The sequence below is a fragment of the Nuphar pumila genome, chromosome 14 (genome assembly GCF_984573655.1).
Source record: "Nuphar pumila chromosome 14, dmNupPumi1.hap1.1, whole genome shotgun sequence".
In the NCBI taxonomy this organism is placed as follows: domain Eukaryota; kingdom Viridiplantae; phylum Streptophyta; class Magnoliopsida; order Nymphaeales; family Nymphaeaceae; genus Nuphar; species Nuphar pumila.
Window position 1 is genome coordinate 23,866,388 of NC_143262.1, and position 13,019 is coordinate 23,879,406.

The 13,019-nt window shown below is 36.6% G+C and overlaps 1 protein-coding gene across 1 annotated transcript in view; it reads left to right on the forward strand.

Annotated features, from left to right (window-relative positions):
* Positions 1–2,231: 2,231 nt before the first annotated feature.
* Positions 2,232–13,019, forward strand: part of LOC149816634 (plant/protein) — a 55,732-nt gene continuing 44,944 nt past the window's right edge. Inside the window, exons 1-3 of the mRNA XM_089987793.1 lie at positions 2,232–2,494; positions 2,610–2,730; positions 4,429–4,594. Of these exons, the coding sequence (XP_089843919.1) occupies positions 2,303–2,494; positions 2,610–2,730; positions 4,429–4,594 (479 nt within the window). The 5' untranslated portion in view covers positions 2,232–2,302. The remainder of the gene's footprint in view (positions 2,495–2,609; positions 2,731–4,428; positions 4,595–13,019) is intronic.

Genomic DNA, 13,019 nt, shown 5'->3' on the forward strand with positions numbered 1-13,019 from the left:
CTAATTATCACAAATCATAAATTAACTAAAAGCAAAGCAAAACCCTAATCAGTTAATATTATTGAATCTAAAGTAAATCTAGTTGAACTAATTTATGAAAGTAAACTAATTACATCTAAGAAAAACAATAACATGAATCAAACTAAAGCACTAATAAAATAATATGCTTACCTACTGCCATGCAAATTGAGATAACCGATTAAACTACACTATTATATATATATATATATATATATATATATATATATATATTCAAATGATGGAAATAAAACTAAACTAATCTAGATGTGATGAATATGCAATGATCAAACGAAACTACATGCAATAATATGATGTATGCTATGCAAAAACTAAAACTAAAACTAAAACTATGAAGGTAGGAGAGAAGAAGCAAACCATGTGATTTACCTTCGATGGAAGGGTTGAGAAAAAGTGGATAGCTTCTCTATTGCAATCGAATGAACTCTACTCTCTCTTCGACGATGGGGGCAAGAAAAACAAGCGATGATGAGGTTTAAAGGAAAGAGTGAATAAGAAGAAGAACAATGAAGAATAAGGTAGGCAACCAATTGAGAAGAGAACAAGGGGAAAAAGAGGAAAAATGCCTCCTCTAGCCTAAAAAAACTCTTTTATATTAGAAGTTAATGTCTAATTAGGTTTTTGGATAATTTTTCAAAAAGAGTCCATAAAATTTTTTGATATTTCAAAAGACTTCTCTTTCTCAAAATTATTTTCTAAAAACCTAATTATTCTCCTCAAAATACTCCAAAGAGGCTCAATTTGCTCAAATTATGATTCGATAAAAAATGATGAAAACCTTCCCAAACAAGCATTTATCGCACATGATCATGTATGAATTTTACGCATGATCAATGGATATGCAACATGACATCTTATATGCAATATATATATATATATATATATATATATATATATATATATATATATATATATATATATATATATAAAGCTAGAACAACAAAAAAATTAAAATGCAACATTCTCAGCCACACATTTATTGAATTTGACCATGATACCACGCCTATTCATGCCAGTATTCACTAGAATGAGGGGTTGACACCTACCTTGAATCACAAAATCCAGTAGCAAAGATCCCCAAACGTGCCTTAAGAAGCCCTCTAAGTTGTTCCTTCTCCTTAAGATTGACCAACATCCAAGAAAATGCCAAACAATGAACTAAATATCAAAATATACCTAAAAATTCTATAAAAAATGAGAGAGAAAACAAGATTTAGAGGCGGAGGGAGAGAAACGACCTACCTCTGGACACTTTTCTCCTTTGAATCCCCTTGAATTGTCACCCACGAGCTGCAACCACTCGCCCACGAGCTCCTATGGCAGCAAGGAGAAGAGGGAAGGTCGAGGAGGGTAGCACACCACCATCGATCGTCGGAGAATGACGAAAAATTGATCTGCCAGACGGAAAAGGGGAGGATGAGAGAGATAGGGTGGGTTGGTTAGGGAAAAAGAAAGAAGAAGAAGCAGGAAAGGGGGAAATAACTGTCACAGTTATAGACTAAAACCTATAACAGCATGATCCAGGTCTCGCTCTCTCTTCTGTTTGGAAGGGTAGTATCACTTTTCCTACGTCTTTCTCACTTTCAAACATGCCCTACGATACATCCATATGAAAGGAAAACACATACATACATCCATAGGTTTTTTTTGGGCCACCCAATCATTAGATTTGACGGTCTAAGATGGGCAGATGTAAGTGCAGATCAAAACTTTTCTCACTCACGCCTACTATATTTTTATTTTCGTTCTCTTGTAAGCATTTGGCAAAGTCTCAACCACGATGTTGTTCAAAACTTGTCCCAAGCATACTATTATTGCTAAGGCAAAATAGAAAAATGAGGAGTTAAAAACACAGTCACATATATCACCATTTTTTGGAAATTCAGAAATCGATGCAACCCTGAGAAAAGAACAATATGATCAAAATATCACTTATTTTGAAAATATTACATTTTGATCCTAATATTGTTTCATTATTAATTATATATAATATTCTCATATCGAATGCTTTTTCTGAGATTTTTCTTTTTTCATGAGATTAGAAAAAATTCTCATGTTTTTTCTCAAAAACAAAAGTTTTAATTTATCGCAAGATTTTCCTTTTGCCGCGAAAATCCCGAAAATGAGATTACCGAGAAAATCCCAATAAATGGACCCCGTCGTCCTTGGCGTGTCATTTGGACAGCCCGGGCTCGTGGGGAAAGTTGGAAGTTGGAGCTCTGCTTGAATTTGATCGTTAGGAAAACAGGCCGAGGTGTACGCAATGAGCTTATCTCTGTTGCAGGGCTACTCGTCGGAGGAGGTCGATGATCGAGAATCTCTGCTTTCAGCCAGTGATGGTGACGATGATGATGGGGAAGAGAAAGTTCCCTTCAGTCTTGCACCATCCTCCGCCACCGCCGGCGACCTTCCCGCGAGAATGCGCTTGCCGTCGGCAGCCGATGCTTTCTCCATGGTACAAATCAATTCAATTCCTTGATTTTTTTTCCTTCGGGAAGGAAGGATAGACGGAAACCCTCGCAAATAATGCGTAGGTTTAACGAAAAATTGTTTGCCGGATCTCTTGTTAGATAACCGGACCGCCGGAATTCCTCAACAATTGCGTGTCGGAACAAGTTCCCGCCGAGAGGAGGGGAAATAAGCAAGCTTCCCATCGGAAATTGCATCGGAAATTGAAAGAGCCCCCACCTGGTAAATCCTTCAAAACATAAATATTGTGTTCTTTTATACACAGGGTTTTGTTGATTGCTGTTTCTTTTAGTTAGGTGCTTTGTTTGCCGAAAATGAGTGCAGGGTCGTACTCAGTGTGGTCCTCTACTCTGGGGGTACTGGAAGTGGGCATATTGGGGTTTGGCCCCTAACCTTTTTGTTTTTTGTCTCCTCTCTAAGAAGCGTATGTCCTCAACACTTGAACCTGTTATTCCTTGCTGATAGCCGGAGCTAGGTCAGCTTAACAAGAAAAACAATCCGAGCTTGGGCTGTTCAAGCTAAAACTTAGCTGAAGCTCGAGCTGGCTCGTTTCTATGCATATACATATGCTCACACGCAGACATATTGGTTCATTTCTATGCATAAATGCACAATCATGCTACATTTCACTGAATGCACTAGATATGAAGTTATAGACTGTTAATGGTGAAGTAAAAGTGTAGGTATATAGTTAACTAACAGATAATGACCAACAAATACATATTCAATAGGAGACACTTTGATGTCGAGAATAGGCTACATATTGATTAAATCATAAGATACACAAAATGAGTTCAGTTCAAAACCCATTTGACTCATTCCTAGTACTGGGATGGGTACGACACTGATACGAAGGCCTATTAGAAGTACCATGTTACATAGTAGGGAATAAATCCTTTGTTGAATGTTGAACTTGCTGCTGTAGAGATTAAAGGCAAACAAGAGATGTAAACGCCTACCTCCTCTATCCTCCTCTTTAAACTATAAAAATCCATGCTTAAAGGTGCGATATGATATGGTTGTGGATGTATGTGGGTGGCTCTTAATGGTTTTTGGTGCTCGTAAAACCACAAATTTGTTAGGGCTCTGTTTGGGAACTGGTAGCTGAGATGGGAGATTTGGGTTTAACTCTGATCAAAGTATTATGGTTGTGGTGGTGGTTGTTTGGGAGAGTGATGTTGAGAAGGCAGTTTATGAAAGTTAGAAGGGAAGTGTGACTGTTTTCCCGTTGCACTGAAAAGTGGATTTAGAAACTACCACCTCTTAGAGGTATAGCTGCTAAATCCTGGAATCAGTAGCTCCCATTTTTCCAAATGCATAAACTCCATCCGACTCCCAGTCCCCAAACAGAGCCTAGAAGGAAATAAATTATACTTCGCAAAGTTTTGTTTTGATACAGATTTGGTTGCCAAACGGATGTGTTTAGACTCTAGAGTTTGTTAGACATTAGAAACTGATGCATTTTGCCAGTCCAAGGTATTGGAAAGGAATGAAATTTGGTAGGAGCTCTAGCTAGAGTCTGCTTAGCAGGATTGTGGTTTTACCCATAATTTGAAACCTAGTGGCACTGTACTCAGTTTTTGTCTTGGGACTTGGTTGGGTTTTGTTAACTTCTAATGTGTATGCACCATAGCAAAAATATGTTGTATAAGTAGAAAAACCTGTATGTTGGCATAAATATCTATGACTTTCAAAGTAATGGTTAACACTTAAGTGATATCGATTCAATTTTGAAAAACACCAATTACCAAAGTAAAATGTTGTATTGCCAATATGACTCATATTGTGACAAGAATCTTAAAAACATGTCAGTAGTATGCTTCTATTTCTTTTGTTTAGTTGTATACCATGATTATAAAAGCTCTTTCTAGGTGTTACTATTTGCAAGTGCTATAAATTCATAGTTTATGATGTTTTTAGGTGTTGTCGTGGAAGCTAAAGCCCAATTGGTTGGATTTCATGAACGAGTGAGAAATGATGTTGAGGGCTCAACAGTGCAATTGTCAATAAAATCTGTAGGAGGCGAGGGCAAGAAACAACATACTGCGACGTTGCCTGGATCAAAAGATGCATCAGAGCTTTTGAGGTATTTTTGCCTGTACCTGTATATATATGTATGTATATATATAGGAAAACTGAAATATGTTTGCTGGTATGAATCGAGATTTTCATAGTTTTTTTGCAAATCTAACTCTACAGATGCATTCGGCGTGATCCATTTTCTAAGAATTGACTGTTGGATCATCGTAATCGGATCAAGAAATGTGATTTTTTATGCTTGAATATTTATGAATATTCTAAGCCATTGATTTTCAACCCTTAAAAGATCCTTCTTATATATCGTAATTAGATGATCTAAGAGTATGTTTCTATAAAATCAAGCATCTATATCAGAGTTGTAAGTATTGTACGATACGATACATATCGTTACTTTAAGAGAAAACAATACGATCTCGATATAGGTGTGTATCGTACTTGTATCAGATGTATCGTACGATACTGTAATGACCCCAAACTAATCCTTGAAAATTTTATGATTTTTTTTTTTTTATGAATAATTAATTTTAAAACATTGCGAAAAGATATTACAGGTGCACCCTGGTCACATCACAAATTTAACATACGCAATCCAACATACATCCTACACATAAAATAAATCAAACCATGAATTTATATTGAATTGAATTTAATAAAATAGTTCCCATTTAGGGTTTAACAAGTTTTTCAAAATAAAAACTCTCAACTTTATCAAAATCTGAGTTATCACATCATAACCTTTGCTCCCTCCATCAAGCCAGTTCCTTCATCATTGAGCTTCAATACCTGAAAAAGGTTTTTAAAAAATAAGGTAAGAACCGAAGTTCTCGTAGGAGACCCTCTCAAAATCCTAAAGTAAGAAAATTAGTATAAATAAAACAAAACATCAGTTTAAGAGGGCTCAACAAACATCACATTATTCAGAACATGCTTGCAATACAAGGAATTCAATTAAAAACAATCAACCATCTCATTCAAAATTAAATATTTAGGGATGCATGAATCAATGCAACATGCATGACTGACTTTTTAACTCTAATTATCATTATTGCATTTACATGCATGTCCATACTTAATGCACACAATTAAATTCACTTATATAAAACCCGTGAGCACTCAAAACGGGCCAAATTTTTGAGGTTCAAGGCAGTCCCCAGTTTGTGTCTTAATCACATAATTTGTATTTTACTAACTGGGTCCTACCCATGTTTCTCGACCAACGTCAGGAATCAATACCATCAATCGAAATATTAATAATCAACACCTAATGCCGAGATGACAAATAAATCAATATCTGTTGACGTCACTTTCTCGGTATACCAATAACTGCAGCTAAGTCTAACAACACCATTCTTAGGCAAAGTGGCGGGAGTTCTCTACAATCGTGGTCGGGAACATGAACCACACATCGTGTTTTTGGAAAAAACAATGCACACGGCGTTTAGTATCCTCACGGTCCACCATGACCACCATCCGAGGTTTCTACCCTTTTAGAGGGCAACCAAGGAAGAACAATTATTATACTGTTTGGTCTCTTTTACTATTGTTAATCAATTAAGTATCCTTTACACAAGAACAATCATGCAAATAAACATGCATTAACTAATTTGAACCATTGTCCTCTCAATTTCAACTATGTAATTAATATAAAACAGTTTTGCAATGCATTTAAAACTTACTGTTTCACGGGCAACACGTGCACTTGGCCTCCAAGGGCCCATTAGTGGTTCATACACAATTGTGTTCACTGTACCACATCAATGCATATTCACAGCACATGAACCATTGCATATTGTAATACACAATTCAAATTTATCATAATAGCAAAAATCTGAACTCCTTTTAATGAAAATCAGATTTTGAACATAAGAAAATTTAAGATTTCTAAACAATTTTTCAAATTAGATTTTTAATACATTTAACCGATCGGATTTTAAACCAAATGACAAAAATCAGATTTATCTTATCAGCCAAAACTAGGGCAGAACTACCAAAGTTCAACATCAAGTTATATATATATTTATTTATTTATATTTTTATATATATAACCAAGAGCTAATATGCTGAGAAGCATGATTCAGTGTCAGCCCCCAAGTTCAGTTTAATGTGTACATGTGTTACCGGTTCAGTTTAATGTATTCGTATCTTTTGCACGACCAACAAAGTCAAATACTGAAATTTATTTTATACAGGGACAAGTATATCAATTGGACCCACATATAATCATACAATCAAATCAGTAACAGTTTCAGCGATTTAGAGATTCACACACGCTGTTGGATCAGGTTAACAGCCCTTCACACAGGTCAATCATGGTATTAGCACCCAAGGACACTTTGAATTTGAACAGGTTGAAAAGAAAGAAAATACAACAATCAAAACAACCATGCTTCGCTTGTTCACGCTAATGAACCAGCACCTACTGCTCAAATCTGTACCTTCAGCAGCCAATACATATATGCTGATAAGAAAAATAACTGTACATGAAATTATCTCTAAAATACACATATATATTATCAGCCATTTTTTTTTTCTTTCAAGTTACCAATCAAATCCCTGCACTTTTATACCCATTGTGAATCAATATATATATATATATATATATATATATATATATATATATATATGAATTTTCAACATAGGCAATAGAGACGAGCAGGCTGATCCAATTTAGAAGAAGATGCAGATTGAAATTTATAAACACAATTTGAATCCATTTTAAGAAACACACAAGTGTATATATATATATATATATATGTGAAATTGTCTATGAAGAGACAATACGCATACAAGCATAAATACTTTATAAAAGAAGTGCACGAAGATACTCTCACAACACTTGAACAAAATACGCAAAAAGCGTAAAAGTAACAAACATGCAATAATGCATGTATTTCATAAAAAGGAGCAAATGCTTGAGACTCTCAAGCTTGAAGAATTACAAGGGAGAACACCCCTATTTATACAAAGCAAAAAGGGTGCAAAGGGGGGGCTCTCAAAGGAGTCGTTGGGGAGCCCCCAACGGTCACATTTGTGACCGTTGCCCCCCCCCCCCCCCCCCCCCCAACGACTCTATTGGGGGACCCCCAATGCACCTTTATGAAATACAAAAAGAAAATAAAAAATAAAAAATAAAGAAATACAAAATACAAAAATAAATTACAACATATATTCCCAAATAGAATATGCGCAAGATTACAAGAATACCCTTTTCGAGTAAGAAAATAAAAATATGTATAAATATATATATTTATATATGTAGAGATACATATACATATAATATATTATATGTATATGTATCTCTAAGTATATAAATATATATATTTATACTTACAACAAGGTTTTGGAGATACATTTTAACACCCCCCCTCAAACTTACGGTGCGATAACCGCAAGTTTGTCAAGAAGGAAATGAAATCTGGGCGAACATAGTGCTTTTGTGAAGAAGTCTGCAAGTTGATACTCAGACGTCACGTATGGTAGATCAATGACCTTCTTCAAATATTCTTCTCTGACATAATGGCAGTCCATTTCTATATGCTTTGTTCGCTCGTGAAAGGTGTGATTCTTGGCAATATAAATTGCACTTTTATTGTCACAACATAACTTTGTTGGTTCTCTAATAAACACTCCCATATCTTCCAAAAGGCGTTGAATCCATACAATTTCCATGGTGGTAGATGCCATGGCTCTATATTCGGCTTCAGTGGATGACAGAGAGACCTTCTGTTGTTTTTTGCATCGCCATGAGATCAAAGACTCACCTAAGAAAACACAAAAGCCAGTGGTGGAGTGACGGTTACTAGGGTCACCTCCCCAATCCGAGTCAGTATAAGCAAGTAATTTTAATTCAGAAGAAGAAGATAGAAATACTCCCTTATTCATTGTTCCCTTCAAATATCTGATGATGCGAAGCACAACACTCATATGAACGATTATAGGAGCGTGCTGAAACTGACTGGCGATGTGTATAGCATGTGACAAATCATGTCGAGTAATGCTAAGATACATTAAAGAACCTACCAACTGCTTGTAAGGAGTAGGATCGGTTAGAGGAACATCGTCGTCAATCTTCATTTTTGCTCCCACAACTTCAGGAGTTTCGCATACTTTGTCATAAAAAATTCCTGATCTGTCAATAATCTCACAAGCAAGTTTAGACTACAACAACAAACAACAACAACAACAACAACAACTACGCCTTCATCCCAAAACAATTGGGGTCAGCGATATGAACCAAAAAAGAAATTCATTTTGGGTCTTCCACATGAATCCTTTTCCTCCAATCATTTCTATCCAACGACATGTCCTCGGTGAGGTTCAAAGCATTCATATCCTTTCCTATCATCTCCATCCAAGTCTTCCTAGGCCTACCCCGACCTCTTTTAACTAATATATTTTCCCATTTCTCCAACCTTCTAACTGGAGCATCATTAGGCCTTCGCCGAATATGTCCAAACCACCGTAAACGATTCTCTCGCATCTTATTTTCAATGGGTGCAACACCTACCTTCTTACGTATCTCTTCGTTCCGAATCTTATCTTTTATTGTATTTCCACACATCCATCTAAGCATCCGCATCTCAGCTACACTCATTTTTTGAATATGATGTCTCTTGGCAACCCAACATTCCGTACCATATAGTAAAGCGGGTCTAATAGTCGTCCTATAAAACTTTCCCTTCAACCGCAATGGCATTCTACGATCGCACAGCACTCCAGTAGCACTTTTCCATTTCATCCACCCAACCTTTATCCTATGATTTACATCTCCATCAATTTCTCCATACTTTTGAATGATGGATCCCAAATATTTGAAATAATCATTCACCGGTATATCTTGCTCACCAAGCTTCACTACACTCCCATCACTACTTCGTTGCTTACTAAACCGACATTCCATATATTCAGTCTTACTCTTACTCAACTTAAAACCTCTAGCTTCCAATGTCTGTCTCCATAATTCTAACTTAGCATTAACCCCAGCTCTAGACTCATCAATCAAAACAATATCATCAGCAAACAACATACACCACGGTACATTTTCTTGAATTGATCTCGTAAGCTCATCCATCACTATTGCAAATAGGAAAGGGCTTAAAGCAGATCCTTGATGTAACCCAACCGTTATCGGGAAATTGGTTGTCACCCCTCCACAAGTGCGGACATTGGTTACTACTCCTTCATACATATCTTTAATTATACTAATGTACTTGAGAGAAACACCTTTCTTCATCATTGTCCACCAGAGAACGTCCCTAGGTACTCTATCGTATGCCTTATCTAAATCAATAAAAACCATATGCAAATCTTTGTTCCTCTCTCTATATCTTTCAATAAGTTGTCTAAGAAGATGTATAGCTTCCATAGTTGATCTTCCAGGCATAAAACCAAATTGATTCTCCGATATCATGACAACCTTCCTCAACCTAGACTCAATCACCCTCTCCCAAAGTTTCATAGTATGACTCATGAGTTTTATACCACGATAGTTTGTGCAATCTTGTATATCACCCTTATTCTTATATAAAGGCACCAAAGTACTCTTCCTCCACTCATTAGGCATCTTATTTGTTCGCCAAATCAAGTTAAAAAGATTTGTCAACCATTCTAAACCTTTCTCTCCCAAGCATTTCCAAGCCTCGATAGGTATACCATCTGGGCCAACTGCCCTTCTTGATTTCATTTTCTTCAAAGCCTCTGCAATTTCTTTCTTTTGAATCTTGCGCATGAAGTCACGATTTATCTCATGAAAAGGAATGGAGAAGTCTCCAAGATCTTGAGCATGACTATCATTAAATAGCTTATCAAAATAATCTTTCCATCTCTCCTTAATCTCCTCATCTTTGACTAAAACCCTTTGCGTTTCATCTTTGATACATCTAACCATACCCAAATCCTTCGATTTCCTATCTCTCATCTTTGCAAGCCTATAAATATCCTTCTCGCCTTCTTTGGTATCCAACTTGTCATAAACCTCCTTATATACCTTAGCCCTCGCGTTTCGAACAACTTTTTTAGCTTCCTTCTTTGCTATCATATACTTCTCCAAATTCTCATTATCACGACTCTTACTTAGATTTCTATAACACTCTCTTTTAACCTTAATAGCTAATTTGACATCCTCGTTCCACCATGATGTATCCTTACCTAGTGGTGCACCGCCTTTAGACTCACCCAATACCTCCTTAGCTACTTTTCTCATACCACCCGCTATCTTATTCCACATTGATTCTGAATCCTCCTCGAGACACCAATCAACTTCCTTAACTACCTGCTCTACAAACATTCCTTGTTTAGCTCCTTTCAGTGCCCACCACTTAATTCTAGGATCTATCCTATGTCTATCCCTTTTGCGACATTGTCTAATTCTAAGATCTAAAATTAAGACTCTATGTTGTGTAGCTACACTTTCTCCTGGTATAACCTTACAATCGATGCAACAACCCCTATCTCTCTTTCTAAGTAGGAAAAAATCTATCTGACTCGTATTAACCCCACTTTTAAATGTTACTAGGTGAGACTCCCTCTTCCTAAACCAAGTGTTTGCTAAGATCATATCATAGGACAAACAAAAATCTAAAATCCTTTCTCCACTTTCATTTCTTTCTCCTATACCATAGCCTCCATGGATATTCTCAAATCCATCCCTACTAATGCCTACATGTCCATTAAGGTCACCGCCGATGAAAAGCTTTTCTCCATAAGATGTCTCTTGTACTACTCCATCTAAATCTTCCCAAAATTGATGCTTAATGGAATCATCTAAACCTACTTGAGGTGCATAAACACTAATAATATTAATAATATCCGTACCTAATACTAATTTAATAAGTAAAATTCTATCACCCTTCCTACGGACCTCAACTACATTATCTATAAACTGACGACTCATAACAATCCCTACTCCATTCCTATTCCTATTTATTCCTGTATACCAAATCTTATATCCCCAAGGTTCTATCACTTTAGCTTTCTCACCTACCCATTTGGTCTCTTGAAGACATAAAATATCAATCTTTCTCCTACACATAACATCTACTAACTCTACCAACTTACCAGTTAAAGACCCTATGTTCCAAGTGGCTAACCTAATTTTATGGTCTTGGACTAACTTCTTTACCCCCACCCGTCCAACAAAGTGAGGGAACCCTTGCCTATTTGACACCACACCCGGGCGCCGGTGTGACGCGTCGCTTCTGGGCGACGACCTAGCAACCCTTGCACATTTATCACTGCCTCCGGGCCTAGAGAGTACAGCGCGTCGCTCAGTAGGGAACGCCCCAACGAAATTCTCATATTGGTTCATTTTCATAGGATATGACAAAGTTTTTATGCTGGCTGTCACAGGCCTACCGCAACCCTCCTCCTTTATCCGGGCTTGGGACCGGCAGTGTATAACTACACAGGCGGAGTTACAAGCAAGTTTAGACTGAGATAGAAAATAACCACGTTGCGAATAGGCAACCTCAATTCCAAGAAAATATGTCAGAAAACCCAAGTCTGACATCTCAAATTTTGAAGTCAAGACGGACTTAATACCCTTGATTCCTTGAACATCATCACCTGTAATTAACATGTCATCAACATAGAGTAATAATATCACAATCCCTGCATTAAATTTTCTAGTAAATAGAGCAGTGTCAGTATAACATGATGAGAAACCATTTTTCAACATTACATTGGTAAATCTGTCATACCAGGCTTTGGAGGCCTGTTTCAAACCATAGAGGGCCTTTCGAAGACAAAAAACTTTATCTTTAGGAATCTTCATGCCTGATGGAGCATCCATATACACTTCTTCGTTAAGATCACCATTTAAAAAAACATTTTTCACATTCATTTGAAAAATGTTCCAATTTTTAATAGATGCAATAGTAATAAGACATCTAACTGTAACCATTCGGGCTACAGGAGCAAATGTTTCTTTATAATCAATTCCATACTCTAGCCCATACCCTTTTGCAACTAAGCGAGCTTTATACCTTTCCAGAGATCCGTCGCTCTTAGTTTTAAGCTTAAAAACCCATCGACAACTTATAGTTTTCTTTCCTATGGGTAGAGTTTGAAAATCCCAAGTTTCAGCCTTTTTAAGAGCATTAAGTTCATTTTGCATAGCTTCTTGCCATTCTATACATTTTTTAGCTTCTTCAAAATTCCTTGACTCAAAATAAGAGTGAATGACACTAAGACAAGCCCTATACCGGGGTGAGAAAGAATCAAAAGAAACAAAACGAGTTGGAGGTCTCCTATTCTTTTCAGATCTTCGGTGATCGAGGGTAGGAACAAACTCACTATATTGGTCCATAGCACTTCTAAAGGTGTCTTGATTTCTACGAGAGTAGGTTATTGGATCACTTTCTTGTTAATTGAGTGAGTTATGTTCACCAACATTACCATCATTTTCCTCATCATGATTTGATGATACATCATCATCACTAGATATATCATCATTACTAGACAATAAGTCAAAT